At 42.9% G+C, this 20726-nt stretch overlaps 1 protein-coding gene across 9 annotated transcripts; it reads left to right on the top strand.

Moving 5' to 3' along the window:
• The first annotated feature begins 572 nt into the window (after positions 1 to 572).
• LOC139391707 (CCR4-NOT transcription complex subunit 3-like) lies at positions 573 to 19848 on the top strand. Of its 9 annotated transcripts, none has more exons than XM_071139189.1 (18): positions 573 to 737; positions 2850 to 2912; positions 3511 to 3578; positions 6829 to 6903; positions 7286 to 7375; positions 12227 to 12355; positions 12784 to 12879; positions 13209 to 13422; positions 13984 to 14120; positions 14514 to 14570; positions 14721 to 15675; positions 15893 to 15998; positions 16132 to 16270; positions 16398 to 16494; positions 16975 to 17176; positions 17379 to 17511; positions 17726 to 17851; positions 18134 to 19848. In XM_071139189.1, exons 2-18 carry the CDS (start codon positions 2888 to 2890, stop codon positions 18230 to 18232), a joined length of 2748 nt encoding a protein of 915 aa, XP_070995290.1. In that variant the 5' UTR covers positions 573 to 737; positions 2850 to 2887; the 3' UTR covers positions 18233 to 19848. The 9 variants fall into 9 exon arrangements, with proteins under 9 accessions (XP_070995290.1, XP_070995288.1, XP_070995285.1 ...); XM_071139187.1 differs by having other exon boundaries at positions 13939 to 14120; XM_071139184.1 differs by having other exon boundaries at positions 13939 to 14120; positions 14670 to 15675.
• Positions 19849 to 20726: the final 878 nt, after the last annotated feature.

Here is a 20726-nt window from a genome sequence, read left to right as displayed (position 1 = left end):
GTAAATAAGAATTTGTACTTGACTTGCCTAGTTAAATAAAGGTAAAAAAAATATAATTTTACTTTAGATTGATGGCAACATCTTATTTCAGTCAAATGTTTTTGTCACATGCGCCAAATACAACAGTGTCAACCTTACAGTGAAATGCTTACTTACAAGCCCTTAACCAATAATGCAGTTTTAACAATGTAGGCCATTTGATTAAAAAAGACAGCATTTCATATTGCACTGCAATTAATAATATACATGGCAGTCTACACTTGGACTATTACAGCTCATATTATCAATAGATTTTCTGTCAGCTCAGTTAACTATCATGTTGTTTTCTTGACATTTTCTGGCCAGTGTCAGTGGTTAGGGACAGGAACCAAAACATGAAGGGGGTGAGGTGTTCTAAGAACTCATGTTTACCTTTCACCTTTCAAAGTTAACCAATCATAGTGCGACTTGTGCGGAAGTGGGAAACCTGTCCCTCCAGACTCCAGAGTGACAGGCAGTCTAGCCAGTGGAAGGCGTAGAATGAGGGTGAGGATCGAATAGCTTGCAAGGGAGGCGGGCATCCAGGCCATCAGGGCAACAGTAGAGGAGGTGTTCCTGGTAGCCATCTTGGATGTGCGGAGTGATTGTTTGGCGAAAATAATTCATATAATTTAGAAAAATAGCGTGAGGACGTAGGCAAATACGATTTAAAAGAGTGGCGTCAACTAAGAACAGAAAAGATAAATCGGAAAATCCAGGTAAATAAATTGTACGCTAAAACAGATCTAGTTATGTGCCATTATCTTCTCCCTTCCAATGTGTCTCACTAATATCTTAGCTGGTGGTTATCCACTAGCTGGTTATCAGCTGCAGATCCAAATTGGCATGGGTTCGCCTGATATATTTTCCATGGAAATGCATACATTTTGCTATAATTCACGGCACAATCTGTAGCTGACAAGTTCTTGTTACTCAGGTGTTGAAGTGGTATACTTGTTTGCTTGTCTCTGATAAATAGAAACAGCTTATAAAGTCATTAGCTATGTTGCTTGTAAACATTTAATGTTTCTTTATTACTGCTCACTTTTTAAAAATCGATCGTTGCCCCCAAGCCAGATATGGAGACTAGTCTAGCTGGCTTACTGGATCTGTTGAGAAAGTCTAGCGTCGGTAAAAACATTTGGTAAATACATGGTCAAAACTCACTGGCTGAAGTGATGGTAAAATGACCTTATCAAACGGTGGTTGCGTGGACGTGAAAAATTGTCACAAAAAGTATCAAGTGATGCTCAACGAAGTAACCTACCATGCGCGTTACATTGTTGAATTCACGTGAACCGTCAAAGTGAAATTATCCAGACCAGGCGTCACTCGGTGGCTACAATGTTTCAAGTTTTCACGTAGGCAGGCTAGCAAGCGACATCAGTTAGCTGCAATCTACTGCCGCTTGTGATATTTACTCTTGTATTATAGTATTAATTGACAGAAAAAATGCTTCAGCTAACATTTTAGTTAACATTTTCCAGTGGTGGGAAAAAGTACCCAATTGTAATACTTGAGTAAAAATAAAGATACCTTAATAAAAAATGACTCAAAGGTGAGTCACCCAGTAAAATACTGCTTGAGTAAAAGTCTGAGTATTTGGTTTTGAATATACTTAAGTATCAAAAGTAAATGTAGAAGTACAGATGAACACATTTTCGATTTTTGTATTTACAGATAGCCAGGGGCTCATCCTTTACAAATTAAGCCTGTGTTTAGTGAGTCTGCCAGATCAGAGGCAGTAGGGTTGACCAGGGATGTTCTCTTGATAAGTGTGTGAATTAGACCATTTTCCTGTCCTGCTAAGCATTCAAAACGAGTACTTTTGGGTGTCAGGGAAAATGTATGGAGTAAAAAGTAAATACTTTTCTTTAGGAATGTAGTGAAGTAAAAGTAAAAATTGTCAAAAATATAAATAGTACAGATACCACAAAAAGACTTAAGTAGTACTTGAAAGTATGTTTACTGATGTACTTTACACCACTGACATTTCCTCAAGAAACATGGTCAATGTTGATTTATGTTGAGACATTGAGTTTTTAAAACATTTCTAAATTCAAAACTACATGCTAGTTCTTTACAGTACTTTAAATATCAATGTTTCTGTGATGCCCCCCTTGAAAAGTCATTCCCGGAATGGTCAGAAATGCCTTGTTGAATGAACCATGTCTAAAACCAATTACATGCACCATTCTACCAGGAATTGACTGTGTGTGAGAGGTCAACAAGTCAGACTGTCAACTATGGTCTATCCACTACTCCTTAATAACTACAAGACACTTTATGATACAATGTATTTATTTATTTAACCTACCTTTATTTAAGTATTTAACTAATGTAATGGTGATGCCTCCAGGGTAGTAAATTAGAGGGTTGAGTATGCCTCGTTCAAAATGCTTTTTAATGTAATTAACTTGAGATGAAAGTGTAATATTGTACCATTTAGAAAATAATCCAAACTTTTTTTTGCATGCTGGCACTTTTGAAGTGGTAGCTTAATGTGAAAACCATGTACCTGCCCCGTGCATGCTCTCACGATACATCTTCATCACATCAAGCTGTGAGAAACATTCGGCATCAAGTCGTAGAAAGCGAACTGAAACAGGCAGCAACTACCTGAACTTGTCCAATAACAAACTCTTGTTTTCATTTTCTGTTTGCTAAACGTTTTGCTATGATGTGCCTGTGCTGTAATGAATACAACCCAGGATTTCACACTGCTGACTTCACTGAACTTGGCTGCCAAGCTAAAATGCTATGAAAAAGTAATGCAGCGTAAAAAGGTTGCCGGAGATTACGGTTATCACACCTGTTATTTTTCTCTACAGTGAAAGAAGGCATGAAGACAGCATCCTAGTCAACAGTCATGGCTGATAAAAGGAAACTTCAAGGTGAGGTTACCAAATGGTTGACCAGATGGTACCCCTGCCAATGATCCACCACCCAGTCCATCACTATATTCCCTCCCTTTTCTCTATGAAGCATGTCTATCCCACAGATAAAATGTCACTTTAATTTCTTTATCCATTCATGATGTAGAGATTGTCAAATTGTCCTGCACGGATGTGATTGCAATAAGAGAACTGCTGCACTCTTATTACTGAAAAGGGTTGTGACCTGTGATACCAAAAATAAGAAGCCAGAAGCAACATTTAGGAGCAAGGCTGCACAAGGCCAAAGTCAGACTTAGTCTGTAGAGACAACCTTCTTAAATTAAGACTATATACCGTACCCGGTTGCCAGTGCCCGTGGTGTTTCATTTTTAAACAGGTTTGTGGTGACACATTTAGGTTTTACTGCATGTATCTTTGATAAGGCTTGCCAGCCACAGTTGTAAAAGCAGTGCTGCTTATGGGGAAAGGGAGAGCTCCGCATTTTGACTTTACATTATTCATCCTGATGTGATGCGTGTTGAAGGATTTTTAAATAATTTTTTTTAAAACCACGGCTCTTTCCCAAACCTCCCTGTTATTCTATGCCCTTCCCCAGGTGAAATAGATCGATGTTTGAAAAAAGTAACGGAAGGCGTGGAACAGTTTGAAGACATTTGGCAAAAGGTAACATGCAGGGAGGGTGGTGGGTTCATCCAGCCTGAACTCAAAATGGATTAAATGTAGGTTTCTTTCTCACCCTGTCTACACACAATACCCCATAATGGCAAAGTGAAAACGTGTTTTATTTGCACATTTATTTCAAATGACATGCAGAAATATACATTTACATAAGTATTCACACCCCTTAGTCAATACTTTGTAGAAGCACCTTTGGCAGTGATTACAGCTGTGAGTCTTTCTGGGTAAGTCTCTAAGAGCTTTCCACACCTGGATTGTGCAACATTTGCCCATTTTATTATTTAAAAAATTCTTCTAGCTCTGTCAAATCGGTTGTTGATCATCGCTAGACAACCATTTTCGGGTCTTGCCATAGATTTACGTAAATCCTGTAACTGGCCCACTCCGGAACATTCACTGTCTTCTTGGTAAGCGACTCCAGTGTAAATTTGGCCCTGTGTTTTAGGTTATTGTCTTGCTGACTGAATTCACCATTCATCTCAGTGTCTGGTGGAAAGCAGACTGACCTACAGTTGAAGTCGGAAGTTTACATACACTTACATTAAAACTTGTTTTTCAACCACTCCACAAATTTCTTGTTAACAAACTATAATTTTGGCAAGTCGGTTAGGACATTACTTTGTGCATGACACAAGTAATTTTCCAACAATTGTTTACAGACAGATTATTTCACTTATAATTCACTGTATAACAATTCCAGTGGGTCAGAAGTTTACATACACTAAATTGACTGTGCCGTTAAATGGCTTGGAAAATTCCAGAAAATTATGTCATGGCTTTAGAAGCTTCTGTCAAATTATGTCAAGGAGCCTGAGTCAATCAGAGGTGTACCTGTGGATGTATTTCAAGGCCTACCTTCAAACTTAGTGCAAAATAAATCAGCCAGACCTCCACAAGTCTGGTTCATCCTTGGGAGAAATTTCCAACCGCCTGAAGATACCACGTTAATAATCTGTAGAAACAGTAGTATGCAAGTATAACCACCATGGGACCACGCAGCCGCCATATCGCTCAGGAAGGAGACGCGTTCTGTCTCCTAGAGATGAACGTACTTTGGTGAGAAAAGTGCAAATCAATCCCAGGACAACAGCAAAGGACCTTGTGAAGATGCTGGAGGGAACAGGTACAAAAGGAGCTATATCCACAGTAAAAAGAGTCCTATATCGACATAACCTGAAAGGCCTCTCAGCAAGGAAGAAGCCACTGCTCCAAAACCGCCATAAATATGCCAGACTACGGTTTTCAACTGCACATGGAGACAAAGATTGTACTTTTTGAAGAAATGTCCTCTGGTCTGATGAAACAAAAATAGAACTGTTTGGCCACAATGACCATCGTTATGTTTGGAGGAAAAAGGGGATGCTTGCCTACAAACCTGACTCCGTAACACCAGCTCTGTCAGGAGGAATGGGCTAAAATTCCCCCAACTTATTGTGGGAGGCTTGTGGAAGGCTACCAGAAAGGTTTGACAGTAAGTTAAACAATGTAAAGGCAATGCTACCAAATACTAATTGAGTGTATGTAAACTTCTGACTCACTGGGAATGTGATGTAAGAAATAAAAGTTGAAATAAATCACTCTACTATTATTCTGACATTTCACATTCTTAAAATAAAGTGGTGATCTTAACTGACCTAAGACAGGGAATTTTTACTAAGACTAAATGTCAGGAATTGTGAATAACTGAGTTTAAATGTATTTGGCAAAGGTGTATGTAAACTTCCGACTTCAACTGTATGTTTTCCTCTAGAATTTTGCTTGCGCTTCTCTCCATTCCTTTTCTTTTTTTATCCTGAAAAACTCCCCAGTCCTTAATGATTACAAGCATACCCATAACGTGATGCAGCCACCACTAGGCTTGAAAATATAGAGAGTGGTACTCGGTAATGTGTTGTATTTATCCCAAACATAACACTTTGTATTCAGGACCAAAAGTTAATTGCTTTACACATTTTTTGCAGTATTACTTTAGTGGCTTGTTGCAAACAAGATGCATGTTTTGGAGAAGAAAATATTCTGTACAGCCTTCCTTTTCACTCTGTCAATTAGGTTAGTATTGTGGAGTAACTACAATGTTCTTGATCCATCCTCAGTTTTCTCCTTTCACAGCCATTAAACTCTGTAACTGTTTTAAAGTCACCATTGGCCACATGGTGAAATCCCTGAGCGGCTTTCTTCCTCTACGGAAAACGAGTTAGGAAGGACGCCGGTATCTTTTGTAGTGACTAGGTGTATTGATACACCATCCGAGGTGTAATAACTTCACCATTCTCAAAGGGATGTTCAATATCTGCTTTTTTTCCCCCTTACCCATCTTCCAATAGATGCCCTAATTTGCGAGGCATTGGAAAACCTCTGAGGTTTGTGCTTGAATCTGTGCTTGAAATTCAGTACTTGACTGAGGGACCTTACAATTATCTGTATGTGTGAGGTACAGAGATGAGTCAGAGAGAGTAATTCAAAAAATCATGTTAAACACTATTTATTGCACACAAAGTAAGTCCATGCAACCTATTGTGACTTGTTATGCACATTTTTACTCCTGAACTTATTTAGGCTTGCCACAACAAAGGATACTCATTGACGCAAGACATTTCAGCTTTTCATTTTTAATTAATTTGTAAAAAAAATTGGGGTATTGTGTGTAGGCCAATTTTAATCCTTTTTTAAATTCAGGCTGTAGCACAACAAAATGTGGAAAAAGTCTAGGGGTGTGAAAACTTTGAAGGCAGTATATGCATGTTAAGTGCTACCACCCTGACACGTTGGTTGTTGGAACGTTTTGTGCTGACCTTAAAGGTCCACCAAATTATTAACGTTTAACATCCGTTGTATATGCAGGGGTCTTCGATACCGCATTTGTTTGGTGGGGTTGTAGCCTTTCCTATTTACGGCCGTGGGGATAGAGAGGAGACCTATTGTTAGTGTGTTCTGTATAGCCAAAGAAGAACAAGGTTTAAAGGCACACTCCCGAGTTTGCGTTTTGGCCCATTTGCACTTGGTTTGGTGGAAAGTTGGGGGATGGAACTGGAGGGAATGAATGTCACTCAAATTTCTAGGCGGAGGCTGAGCTATGGTTGCTAGGACTGACAGTCCATGATACGCTAGTTTTAGACACATTTTGAAGCTATAGGCTACATGGTTTACTTTGTTTACAAAGACTATATGAAACATGTTTGGGAAAAGATACTGATTGTCTGAGTGTACTCTATGATTGTACCCCTCCAAAACACAGCTTCACAATGCAGCCAACGCTAACCAGAAGGAGAAGTATGAAGCAGACCTCAAGAAAGAGATTAAAAAACTACAGGTGGGACACCGACAACCCTATGACTCTTAACTGTTATGTGGCTTGAGGGCACATGGTTTTGGGATGTTCCTCCAAATGTTTGTTTACCAGTGTTATATGGTTACGCCTGACCACAGGTGTGTGTGTTCACGTGCGAGAGGGCATCTATGTGCTGATGATTAAATAGGAGGGTCAGCTATCCTTAAAACCAAGTGAAAGTGTCTGTGTGTGCATTTTTTTACCATGTGTGTTACCATGTGGACATATCCTACCCCAAGCCAAGCTTGCTTACGTGTGTGCGTGTCAACCATACTTGACTTCAGGGCAAGCCACCGCATGCCTTCACTAAGATAACTTATTTTTCTTTCTCCATTTGTTCCTCTCCTTCACCTTCATCCCCCAGCGTCTTCGAGACCAGATCAAGACGTGGGTGGCCTCCAACGAGATTAAAGACAAAAGGCAGCTAGTGGAGAATCGCAAACTGATTGAGACGGTGAGTGTGTGGGACATGTTCATTAGCCACATAGTGAAGAAACAATTGGTATAAACACCTGTGGTTAGCAGGGCTTACCAAGCCACATAGTGCACTGAGGTTGTTCAGACAACAGCACCTGCTAACACAATGAGATGGATGTGTCATCTTAGCCTATGGATCTTAATAGGGTTTTTATCGCGGGTCTCGTATCTAAGTGCATCTGTGTGGTTTTGGTTGACCTGAAACGTGGTGCTACCAAGCCAAAAATACATGGGATAATGGTGAAAAAGACACTTGGATATCAAGATGCGACTTTTTTTATTGTGGTGTTGGCCAATACAAATGCAGAAACAAACAGTGGTGACTTTTGCTAATATTATCTTTGTTAGTATTCATGTCAAAGCCATGTTCATTGTGAATACCATTATCTGTTAGCAGTAAGGTTTAAATCAGGTGTGGGCAACTAGATTCAGCCGGGGGATTTTTGTTGGTCGGTAGGGGGGGCATAATTTCTACACTGAAAATTGACCACAACTATGCCCAAAAATATTTAAAAAATAACAATAATTTCATACCTTGCGACATGATCACATATCTTTTTTTTGTGGGAATACAGATTTAGTTAATGTAACAACATTTTTGCTTTGCAGGGCCAGATAAATATCACTCGCGGGCCATAACCGCCTGCTGCAGACCCCTGGTCTATATTGAGTCTACTGCAGTTCTTTAATCATCTGCTTTTCACACCTGTGGCACTGTTCTTAGCTAAGGGCAATTTAGCATAATGAAATTGCACTTTGACTCAGTTTTTTTGCCACTTAAAATGTATGCCAAGCAAAACCCATTGATTTCCAAGTTTAACAGAGCATACACCTCTATGCACAAGGACTACTTTGAACATATTCCACAGAAAAATGTACATAAACTAATTTAGTGGAAGAAGAGTCAGCATGCAAACTTTGATTATGGATTCACGGTTAAAATCTCAGGTTTTTATGCGACCAATTCTTCTAAAAATTCATATCTGCTCCGAATTAAGATTCAAATATGTCTGCAGAAAGAATGGAGTGTGAGCTATGGTATAGTATCTTGAGTTTTGAAAAATCGATTTTTGTTATTGAAATGGCTTTACACCCGGCAATGGAATTACATCATAGGTCCCATATCTGTACGACACAGAAATGCATAATTATGGATATTCTCATGTTTCACAAGTTTGGACATCGCAGCAGAGCACAGTGCTGTAGAGCAGAGTTCAGTACAGTACAATCTACTGTACACTACTTTTCTTTACTGTATTTATTGTACTGTACTCGCTGTACTATACTGTCCGAACTTGTAAAACATGTTCTTTGATATGTTCAGATTTGGCCCAGTCCGGTCCGTCTGTAGACGTCAAGGCCAGGGTGGACTGATCAAATTTCAACTACTTTTTTTTTTAGTAAAAAAAAGAAATAAAAAAAAAGTACCACCTTTTCTCCCCAATTTCGTGGTATCCAATTGTTAGTAGTTACTATCTTGTCTCATCGCTACAACTCCCCTACTCCTCGAGAGAGAGACGAAGGTCGAAAGCCATGCATCCTCCGAAACACAACCCAACCAAGCCGCACTGCTTCTTAACACAGCGTGCATTCTACCCGGAAGCCAGCCGCACCAATGTGTCGGAGGAAACACCATGCACCTGGCAACCTTGGTTAGCGCGCACTGTGCCCGGCCTAGCCACAGGAGTCGCTAGTGCGCGATGAGACAAGGATATCCCTACCGGCCAAACCCTCCCTAACCCGGACGACGCTAGGCCAATTGTGTGTCGCCCCACGGACCTCCCGGTCGCGGCCGGCTGCGACAGAGCCTGGGCACGAACAAATTTCAACTACTTTTCAATGCCCATAGACACCCGGTGTTGGTAGGTGCTCAGTGGGTGAGGATTCTGGTTAAAGTAAATGGAAAGAGGGGGCTCATGGGTAGGTGTCAGTAAGAGCTGGGAGAGGTGACTTTAAGCTGTAGAGTGAGAGAGGGTGAGGAGTTGTCCAGAGTTAGACTGTTTTAAAACTCTTGGTTTGACCCCCAAACATAAAGACAAAGAAAACTGTTATGAGCTGAACATAACAATTCCGTTACTGATTTTGGGGTAATTCCGTTACCAAGTTTTAACCACTTAATTCAGAAACAATTGATATCAGTAAAATCACTATAACTAATAATTGGTAGGTCTGCCATTGCTTGTTACTTCTGTGAACTTTCATTATCCTCCCTCATGGGAGGGAATATTAGAAAATATCTTAAAGAAATGTGAGTTTTTGGTAACTGAATTACAAGGCACCAGGCAATATTTCTTAAACTTACAGAAGGCTAACAGGCTAAGTGTTAGTTGGCAAGGGTCTCAACATTGTGTTATCATTTCTACCAGAAAGTCTTAAAAGGTATTCAATGTTTTCTAAGATCCCTTTTCAATCTGTTTATCCTGAAATCAAAGCCTTGGAAAATGGTTCAAATGTATCTATGCCTTCATTTGCCCCAAAATGTAGACTCTTGGCTTTCATTTGACACCCAATTTGTTATGCTCCTATACAGGGTTGGGGTCAATTTAATTTGAATTCCAGTCAATTCAGAAAGTTAACACAATTGCAATTTGAAATGTTCCTAATTGAAAAGTATTGAAGAGAATTGGAATTTCAGTGTACTTCCTGAATTGACTCCAACCCTGCTATGAATTTCACGTTGGTGCTCATGGGTCCTTTGATGGAAATGCATCGAAGCATAATGTGCTTCCTTTTTTTTTGCTGTCCCCCCCCAGGCTGGCGCTCAACGTCTAGACTCAGACAATATCTGCGTTGCTTTAACAAGGGAGGAAAACCAAACTGATCACTGTTAGTGAAAACGATGGCATCACCATAGCCCAATGTATGGTCCGCAGATATGATAAACAAAGAAAGTTGCTCCATAGCACTTATTGAAGACTGACTGTCTTGTTCGTCCCTCAGTATTTGAGATACGTATTGTAGTATTGAGGTAGGGTCCTAGGAACTTAGGATAATTTGGCGACACCTGGCAGCTTGCCACTTTGGCTGTGTCCCAAATGGCAATAGGGTATAATTTAGGACGCAGCCTTTAGTTTTCAGGTCTGCAGAGCCCTACCCTGATCAAGGATTCAGCAGCCCAGGCCAGTGCGGAGGCGGAATAAAAACCCCAGCGGAGACTCCATCCACAACCAGGACCCCCCCCCCCCCCTTCCTCTCAGGAGAACAATTAGCCACATCAGCTAATTTAGCTTCTTTAATTTAGCTTCTTGTTATGCCGTTAACAGATTAACACAGGGGGACCTACAATGTTATGTACAAAGGTGCTGCTGGGATGCTCGTGGGGACGACGCATATTACTACACTTACAGTGGCAGCTGACTTCTAGGGCAATGCATTGAAACAGTGTTGCGCGCATAATCAATCCGACATCTGTATTGGCCGTGCAGCATTCGCAGGGATAAGGCCTCTGCAGAAGTCAGGGCATTCATACTTCTTGCGCTTCACGGAGCAGAGCTGTTGTCAAGGAAGTGAGTTTGAGTTATACGGAGCTATACGGAGCCCTCCGCATTGTTAAAAAATTCGGGAGGCGCACGGTGATGCGGTACTCGATTTGGTCTCCGCATGCCTCTAGAGGCTCCGCGATTTTGTCACACCCTCCATAGGGAGCCACTGACCACATTTTTGGATCAAGCATCAATTGGCTTTTAGGCTGGGTTTACACGCCTCCAAGCATTCTCCTCTGGCATGCATCAAAATCTCAGTGAACTCTGTTGCGTGCGGAAGTCAGAGGTTGTGGAACCTCTACTGAGAACACCTAGGAGAGCGTAGACAGCGTTACCAGTCAAAGAAGCACACACAGGTGTCACAACTTAGTAATGTTAAGGGAAGTTTTATCTATGACTAATTATGTATACATTTCAATCAGGATGTACTAATCAGAATACTATTATGTTACTGTATATGTACTAATCAAAATACTATTATGTTACTGTATATGTATGAATTTTCTTTCTTAATCCTAGTACTGAATATAATGTGTGTAAATATAATCAAGGATTAGAACAATGACGGTCTGTTCCTTGGTAGAAATGAATGAACTAAATCTTCAGACTGGCTAGAATGCTTATCTACACAAGAAGACCTTGGCTCATAAATTATATTAAATTGGTAGGGAGACGATGTGGGAAGGCTTGAGATACTGCCTTTGTACCAGGGTGGGAGAAGAGACGGGTTGGTACTGGAACTAATGACGTCATTTTCAGTTAAAACCTGTGGTAAACTGTATCGTGTTCAGTACTCTCGTGAATAAAGGCTGCTATTTGACTTTAAGACCGGGCTCTGTCCATTTCTATAAAATAAGTGTCATACAAATTCTTATGAATGGACACAGTGTTTAATTTTAATTGGGAATTAAAACAGAGGAATTAAATTCCTGCAACAAGTAATCACTGGCCTGATTGGGGGATGTGTACACCTGCCACAGTCATCCTGAACCGTTATATTGGATGGCTTTAATTGGTGAGGACTCTTGTCTCAATCTCCACCTACAGTGCCCAACAGGTACATGTTCAGTAGGTCTGAAACGGTGAGGTATTATCTGAACTTGACCAATTAAAAAAAAAAAACACTCCCTTTCGTTTACCGTTGAAAAACATTTTTGAAATGTTTCGCTATGGCGCGTCCTAATGCCCTTATATGACCCTTCATTGATTGGCAACTAGTCCAATGATTTGACATGAGCATTTCACAAGCCAAGCGTTTTTGGCTCTGGCATAGCTAGCATATGGTCAAAAGAGAACCTGTCACCTGTAGTGATTTATAAACCAATTCCTGCTCTCTCCCCCTTTAGCAAATGGAGCGGTTCAAGATCGTGGAGCGAGAGACCAAGACAAAGGCCTACTCGAAGGAGGGGCTGGGCCTGGCACAGAAGGTGGACCCGGCCCAAAGGGAGAAAGAGGAGGTCGGCAATTGGCTAACGGTGAGCACTACTTTTGATTGAAAACCTTTACCCCAAAGGGAATTTGTTTCACACATGAGCACATTTCAACAATGTGGTCTGATGACGTGACAATAATGACTTAGAGATTTCATCATGCATGCTAGGCCTTTTTAAAGTAGATTTTTTTTGTTTTACTGCATAGTTTATAGGGCTGGGACGATACCAGTATCGCACACTTTTCTTCCATGGAAATCTGCTTCGCGTTAAATCTGCTTCGTGTTTTGTTTCCTTGCCACGATACTAACGAGTATCGCAATACTGGTATCGTCCCGGCCCTAATAGTTTCCCCTATGAAAGAGGTTATTATGAAGTGGGGTCCACACAGTTTGTGGTTGTGGTGTGATTATGGCTGTTGTGTTGGTGAAAATCATGAATGACCTCTGTGTCTCTCCCCTGTCGCCCATCAGAATACAATAGACACTCTGAACATGCAGGTGGACCAGTTTGAGAGCGAAGTGGAGTCCCTCTCAGTCCAGACTCGAAAGAAGAAGGGAGACAAAGAGGTCAATCGTCTTTTTGCCACGCCATATGGCTATCTTCTCCATATCTTCCTCCTCCTCTCCCTGTTTCCTTCCGTACTACTTGAATCTTTTCTCTTCAGATGCTGTCATTCTAACTCTTAAATTCATCTCTTATCCTGTATGTCTCTCTTTATTTTCTCGGCACGCTGCATTACCCAATGCACCAAAATGTAAAGTAGGTACCATCTACTTTACCATCTGTGTGTTTCACTTTCATGCCTCTACACATATAGCACATTTGAGATTGTTAGCCCGAACATACAGTGAGCTTTAAGCATCAACTTACACGCGCATCTCTGCTATAGAAACAGGACCGCATCGAAGAGCTGAAGCGCTTCATCGAGAAGCACCGGTACCACATCCGGATGCTGGAGACCATCCTGCGCATGCTGGACAACGACACCTTGCCGGTGGACTCCATCCGCAAGATCAAGGACGACGTGGAGTACTACATGGACTCGTCGCAGGACCCAGACTTCGAGGAGAACGAGTTCCTCTATGACGACCTGGATCTGGAGGAGCTCCGTAAGTGCTGCTTCATCGTGGTGTTGTCGCGATACGCAGTATCACGCTACCGATACGACAAAAGTATCACGGCAATGGAAACACAACATGAAGCAGGCTGAATTTCCTGAGGAAACAATCGTGACGTTGGAAACGGTCACCCAAAGTTCCAACATTTGTTTATTTCTCACACATTGTTTTCCCTTAAGCCGGTCCTTAAAGAACCATGGAGTATCGGAAGTATCTATACTGTGTCGAGACATCACTACTTGTGTGTTTATTCCTGAATATTGCATTTGTACTGCATATCTTAGACCGCATGTGGAGTATGTATAGCCTCAAATGGATGATAGCTTGGTTATTTAAAAAAAACTGCATAGATCAGCTTTGATATTGGTGATTGTGGCTTCTATCAATGTAGTTGTCTGCATAGCTTGGATATTACAATGCTGTAAATTCTATAATTTCTGTTCCTGTTGTCTCTGTATAACTGCCCACTTAACTTTTTTCCATATGCAACTTTTTGTTTTTATGTAGCTACCTCTCCCTCTGTCTCCCCCCATCCATCTCTTGTCTCTCTAGCCGGGTCGCTGGTGGCCACGTCCCCGCCGGGCCAATCGCTCCTGGACGACGATCTCTTCCATCAGATCTCCAGCGGCACGCCTACCTCCACCACTTCCTCCTCGCCCATCCCTCCCTCGTTCGCAACTTACACTACGGTGAGGGAACGCCCCCCCCTGCCCCGCTACTTCTCACTCTACAGCCTCCATTGTATCCCCTACTTGCTCTCCCATTCTTTAGAACCACCCACTCTCATTCTGTAATTAGGTCTTGTGAATGTTGAATGTTCCTGGGTTGGAGTGGGTGCTCAGTGGTCCCTCGCTCTCAGATCAGAGGGGGTTTGGAGCAACGAGGATGAAAGCGAGAGGATTATGATGTTGACGTTTGATTTGAAGTTTGTGTTGAGCCTTAATATGAACAGCACTTGTATGGATTTTGGTACAAAACATAGGGTTTGCATGCGGTACAACATGTGTAGCGTTGAATTAGAACAGATGGTCGTGGCTGAGTGCTTATAGGAGTTATTTATTTGTTTTTTCCCCCCCCCCCAGGAGAACTCTGAAGATGACAAGAAAAGGGGACGTTCGACAGACAGTGAAGTCGGTCAGGTGTGATGAATTCCAATGTTGTGCTGTGTATGAGTCACTTGCATTGATTTGGGTCTATGGTCTTAAAAATGTCACAACTTCCCATCTATATATTTTCAGCTGTGCTGCACCAGGAGTGGTTTTGAAGTAATGCCTTTTATAAAATTTCAGTCGCCTATCAAGAACGGCAACCCCTCTTCGTCGTTGTCCTCCTCCTCCTCTTCCTCCTCCTCCTCTTCATCCTCTGCCTCCTCGGGAGCCTCCTCATCCTCGCTGGCGACCATCGCCGGGGTTGGCCTGCCTGTCACTGGGGGCAACAGCCTCCTGGGCAACATGGGAGGTCTCCTATCCAACTCTGGCAGCTACAGAGACGCTACCCAACTGCAGCAGCATTACCATACCCAGCAGGCCAGAAACTCAGTCATCTCCTCCAACGCCCCCTCCAACTCCAACCCTTCGAACAACATCCTCCTCCCCAGCCCCTCCGCTTCCTCACCCGCCAACTCTAGCACAACCCTCCTCCCACTCACGCCCAACACCCAGTTGCATGCTCCATCAAGGCCGTCACCGTCCTCCAGCTTGGGGCTTGGGTTGGGCTTGGGCCTTGGTAAAGGCGGCATTACGGGGTCACCGGCCGTCAGCCAGATGTCTGGCCTTGGCTTGTCGGGGATGCCGGCATCCCTAAACACCATGGCCGGGCTCCTGGCGGGCTCAACTTCGGCCCCCTACGCCACGGCAGCAGCAGGCTCCGGAACCATCGGAAGCCCCCTAGCAGGGAAAAGCGTCAGCAGTAGCAGCCCTAACTCTGGCACAGTGGGACCGATGGGCGGAAACACTGTCAGCGATAGATCCACGGGCCTGTTGGGCTCTGCGCCCTGTGCAATTGGTGTCAGCGGTGGGATTCTCAGCCTAAGCGGCCTTGGCTCAGGGCAGTTGGCGGTCCAGGGCCCTCCCCTGGTGGCCTCCAGTCCCATAGGAGGCCTGTCCCCTGGAAGCAGCCTGGGAGCCATAGGAAGCATTGGAGGGAACTCTGGTTCAGGCGCGCCAAGCAGCAGCGTGGGCATGGGAGGAGGAAGCACGGCGATCACAAGGCCACCCAGTGGACAGAAGCAGAATGGTAGCACTAGTAAGCTTGAATTACTATCCACTTATATTGTGTTGTTGATTGGTTGTATCCATCCATGCCCTTATTTGGGTATTTTGTTTTGTTCTGTAGTAGTTGTTCAACCCAGCGTTGGGTTGTACAGATAAGGTAGAGCAAACCAAATGTATATCATCTATCTATGTATTATCAGAGTTCTGATTCAGTTTGTAAGCCTCCTTCTCAATCTCCTCTGTCCCAGGTTACAGTGCTGTAGTAGCAGACAGCACACCCGATTCCACCCTCAATAGTGCCAGCCAATTACAGAGCAGCCAACCGTCGTCTTTGACCTCCACCACCAATCAGCCGTGAGTCAAATATAATAAAGAAATGTCCTATAGTGTCTTGGATTGTGACTCTCACTGTACAATGTGTATGGTCAGAATTAGTCAAACGTAAAAGCACATAAACCAATGTCTCTCCTCTCTCCCACCCTCCCAGTAAAGACAGTGGCCCCAGCCTCTTAGGGCCCATGATTCTTCCCACCAGCTCTCCCTCGCCCTCCTACAGCGAGAGTAAACTTCCAGGCAGCGGTATGCTCAACGGGCCACTCTCCTACACACAGACCTCTGAAAGCAAGGTGAGGAAAAACACAGTAGTAATTGCCCTGCCCTGAGCCATTACAGGGAGATCTTCTTGGGACTCAACCTGAAGCCAGATTTCCTGATCTCTCACCCAGTCAGTTTAACCTCTTTCTTCTCTTTCAGCCCCAGGAGCCTCTGAGCACTCTAAAGTCTATGGCAGAACGAGCGGCACTGGGCTCAGGAATGGAGGGAGAGATGCTTCCTCTGCACCTCACCACAGGTAAGCAACCGACTGGACGTGAAGGCTCAAAATTGGGCCATGGGGGATCAGTCTTGGAATGAGACCAGTTTGTATTTGGTATAGATCCCCATTAACTGCTGACTTTCTGGTGTCCAGCAAAATCAAGGCAGTGTTATATACAATTTTAAAAACACTACAATACATTTCACAACACATTGAGTGCCCTCAGGCCACTACTCTACTACCACATATCTTCAACAAAAAAGACTTTGTGTGTATGTGTGTGCCTGTGTCTCTCTTCGCAGTCCCTGCGGTTCCATAAGATGTATTAAAAAAGAAAGTCTAATTCTACTGCTTGCATGTGTTACTTGTTGTGGGATAGAGTTCCATGTAGTACTGTGTGCCTCCCATAGTCTATTCCGGTGTATGTCACAATAAAGCTACTTTTTGGGGGGGGGGGGGGCTTTCACACCAGACTCCTTTTTATAACAATTTTTTTCTCTCTCTCTGTGGCTTCAGACATTTTCCCCAGCACTACATTGCCCCCGGGGCCTCCCTCGGCCCCCCAGCAGCCCTCGCTTTCAGAGGTCAGCATCCCCCCATCGCTGGGCGTGTGCCCACTCGGACCTGTGCCCCTGTCCAAAGACCAGCTGTACCAGCAGGCCATGCAGGAATCGGCATGGACGCACATGCCCCACCCCTCCGACTCGGAGAGGATCAGGTACGAACCGAGCCGCAATCTGAAAAAGGTCTCCAGGGTTGAATCTCAAGTCTTCTTGCTTCCCTCTCACATTTTTGGCAAAGCGAGAGGTCTACATTTGGGTAATTTCTTTATTGTTGCTTTTGAGACTAAAGGGGTGTAGATTTTTCCTCATCATTACTCCATGTATTTATCCCTTATTGTGACTGTTTTGGTCCTCCAGGCAGTACCTGATGAGGAACCCATGTCCCACCCTGCCTTTCCACCACCAGGTGCCACCCCCCCACTCCGACTCTGTAGAGTTCTACCAGAGACTGTCCACGGAGACACTGTTCTTCATCTTCTACTACCTAGAGGTGTGTGTGTGTGTGTGTGTGTGTGTGTGTGTGTGTGTGTGTGCGCGCGCGTTTGACAAAACAACCTTGACTGTGCGACTGAGACGCTGATCATTTCTATGGTTTTACTTTTGAAGATGGCGGTCTGCGTTTTTTCAATCTTCAGGCCATGTCATGTCATGGATATGATTGTGCACACAATAGTAACAGATTCCCTTCTGGGTTCTCTCCGCAGGGCACCAAGGCCCAGTATCTGGCAGCCAAGGCCTTGAAGAAGCAGTCGTGGCGGTTCCACACCAAGTACATGATGTGGTTCCAGAGGCACGAGGAGCCCAAGACCATCACAGATGAGTTTGAGCAGGTGAGTTCGGCACCCCTCCACACACTGCAGACTCCTTGGACTGCAACCTGGGGTCGTGTTCATTGGACACCAAACGGAAGAAAACGGATTGAAAATGGGAGCGATTACTTAGACTTGACCAATAATAAACACTTATTTTCATTTTCCGTTGCAAAATGTTATCCGTTGCATGCTCCGTTAAAATGTATTTTTCTTTGAAGATTGGTCAGAGGGTTGTCTGTGATTTGTTGTTTTACTTTTTGTGCGCTAACATTACTGTGCATCTTCCAATGTATTTTAAAGGGGACGTACATTTACTTTGACTACGAGAAGTGGGGACAACGGAAGAAGGAGGGATTCACGTTTGAGTACAGGTACCTTGAAGACCGAGACCTCCAGTGACATAAGGCAGAGGAGGAGAATAAAAGAAGGTTGGACTACCGTCGACATTCCTGGATTGAACTCAACACGCTGGGAAGAGGGACGGATGCAGACGCCAGACTGAGCCAGTCTTAGCAGAGCATAATGCATTTGGAGCTTCTCCCTCTTTGCCCTGCGAAGCCACACCCCCTACAGTGATAAACCCCTCCCTCTTTTCCCATAAGGCAGTTTTGATTTAGATTGGAGCTTTTTATCTCTTACCTGAACTGGATCCCTTTTTATTTATATATAATGTTTGGTTGATAACACACTCCTTTATTATTTTTTTACTCACCTACCACTCATTTGAGAGAACCAAAGATGATTGGTCAAACCTGTTTTAATTCCCAGCAGTATGGCAGTCCAATTCAAAATAAAAAAAAAAGTGACAAGATGAAGCGAGAGGCCAATCAAATGAGCCCTTGGGGGATGGTGGGTCAGAGGGGGGTGGGTCCAAAGCCTGAAGCATTTCACAGCAGTCCTAGGTCATTGCTGGGTTAGACACAAGCTAAAGACTAGAGGGGAAACGGTAGCATTTCCATGTTACAATAAGGGCTTTTTGGGGTGACTCCATGTTTTAGCCCTAATGAATAGACTCTTCATGGTCACCAGCCCACCCTAATGTTAAACTAATAGCTTCCTCTTGGGTACACCCAGCATTGACCAGACTGCCATAAAGATTGCTATAATAAAATATGGTAACCCAGCCCTCCTCCATCCCTCCATTCATTCTTATCCCAAGTTACAGCATTACGTTTATATTGCTGTGGTCAACAGCAACAGAAACCACACCAGCACTTAAGCGTCTCGTCTGTAGAGTATGTTTACAAGTGTTTTAACCCGAGAGGTGGGCTTTTACAATAAACTCGACCGCCCTAGTAGTAACAATTCATTATTTTTGTTCCCGCCACTTTGATGATTATAATGTACAAATCCGTTGTGATTTCACTTCAACCTCCAGGTAGATATTTCCTTTTCTCAGGAAGTGTTTGATGGATCATTATGTGAGGAAATATACCAGGTCAGGAGCTCCATTGCAGCACAAAAACCCCACAGAGATCAGACCGACACCGCAGGCAATTTTTTTGTCCACCCCAATAGGGCTTTCTATCCCTTTTAATGGCCATGTGTTTCATTTCAGGCTTTAAAATTTTTAAATAATAATATCCTCCAATGTTTGGAGTGCAATCTTAAATTTGTCATTTTCGTTTGCTTGTGTATGTCATCTCAGAGATGGAAAGCATTTCAATCCGAAAGAGTGAGATCCAGTTTTTTTTTTAACGTTTTTTTTTTTTAAAGAAAATAACTTGTCAGGGCACCATTCACTGACAAGCCTGCTGTTTTTAATGTTACCTTTACCTATTTGGCAAGCGGAAGGGAAGAGAAGTCCACCAGAGCTGAAATGTGAATCTCTCCCCCTCTGAAAGGGTGTTGTATAGACTGTCATTTTCATCCTTTTCTTTTTGTTTGCCGTTGTCTTCTGGACAGCATGATCAATGACACTTTCAAAGTGGAGCTGAGAAAATTAAGTAAATATCAAGCATAACCATGAATAAAGGATTGTAAAATATTAATAAAATAATTACTTTTCAGAAGTATTTTTTTAATTTTATTTGTATTTTTTATCATATTGATTAAGCTTCTGGGGTATTTTAAACCAGACGGGTATAATACATTATTACTTGTTCTAATAGTGCTACAGTATTACTACAGTAATAGTTCCTTTCATCTTACAATACACATAGTTGGTCCAATAGGTGTACTGAATGCTACATGACATTTACATTTACCACATGTAGTGTATGCAGGGCCAGTCTCCCAAGAGAGACTCAGCAGCCATCTTGTTGTTGAACACATCAGTAACCATATGTTGTGTTGTGCTGCGTTTATCATAAGGTATGTTGAGACAAGGAGAGGAAAACATAGGCGCTCAATGGAGCAATGTAAATACAATGAAACAGAGGGGGCAGCCGAAATTGAATGGTTGAAGTGGTAACATGTTAACTTAAAAGCAGGTATGATGCAGTTATAATGTATTACAAGACTTGTCATAAGCATGCATGGATTCCACTTTTTATGTTCTAAGCAATACACGTGGTCACACCTTGAAACGGATTACGACTCAATGCAATATTCATGGGATAGTTCTACCGTTTGAGGGAAGGTTGACGGGTGCTTTTTAAAGCTTGAGTAGGGTACTCTATTCTACAGAGAGGATAGGTGTCTACTGAGGTAACAATAGAAGCAGTTACCTGCTGTTCCAGATTTAGGAACACTGCGTGCTGATGCTAGGCTTAGGCACTTAACTCACGCTGCTCTAGGTTATGCATGGCATATGCACTAATAAGCAGCGTGAAAAGACTTGCAGCAAGCCTGTAAGGACAAGCTCTTTAATGGGGCAATCTGCAGTTGCTACATTTGTACTTGTACAATCTACAATGCAGCTTCTAAATGTCTCACGAGTTTAGTTCTGCCC

The sequence above is a fragment of the Oncorhynchus clarkii genome, chromosome 32, assembly GCF_045791955.1.
Source record: "Oncorhynchus clarkii lewisi isolate Uvic-CL-2024 chromosome 32, UVic_Ocla_1.0, whole genome shotgun sequence".
In the NCBI taxonomy this organism is placed as follows: domain Eukaryota; kingdom Metazoa; phylum Chordata; class Actinopteri; order Salmoniformes; family Salmonidae; genus Oncorhynchus; species Oncorhynchus clarkii.
Note: the sequence above shows the minus strand (reverse complement) of the source record. Positions and strands in the feature narration are given on the sequence as shown.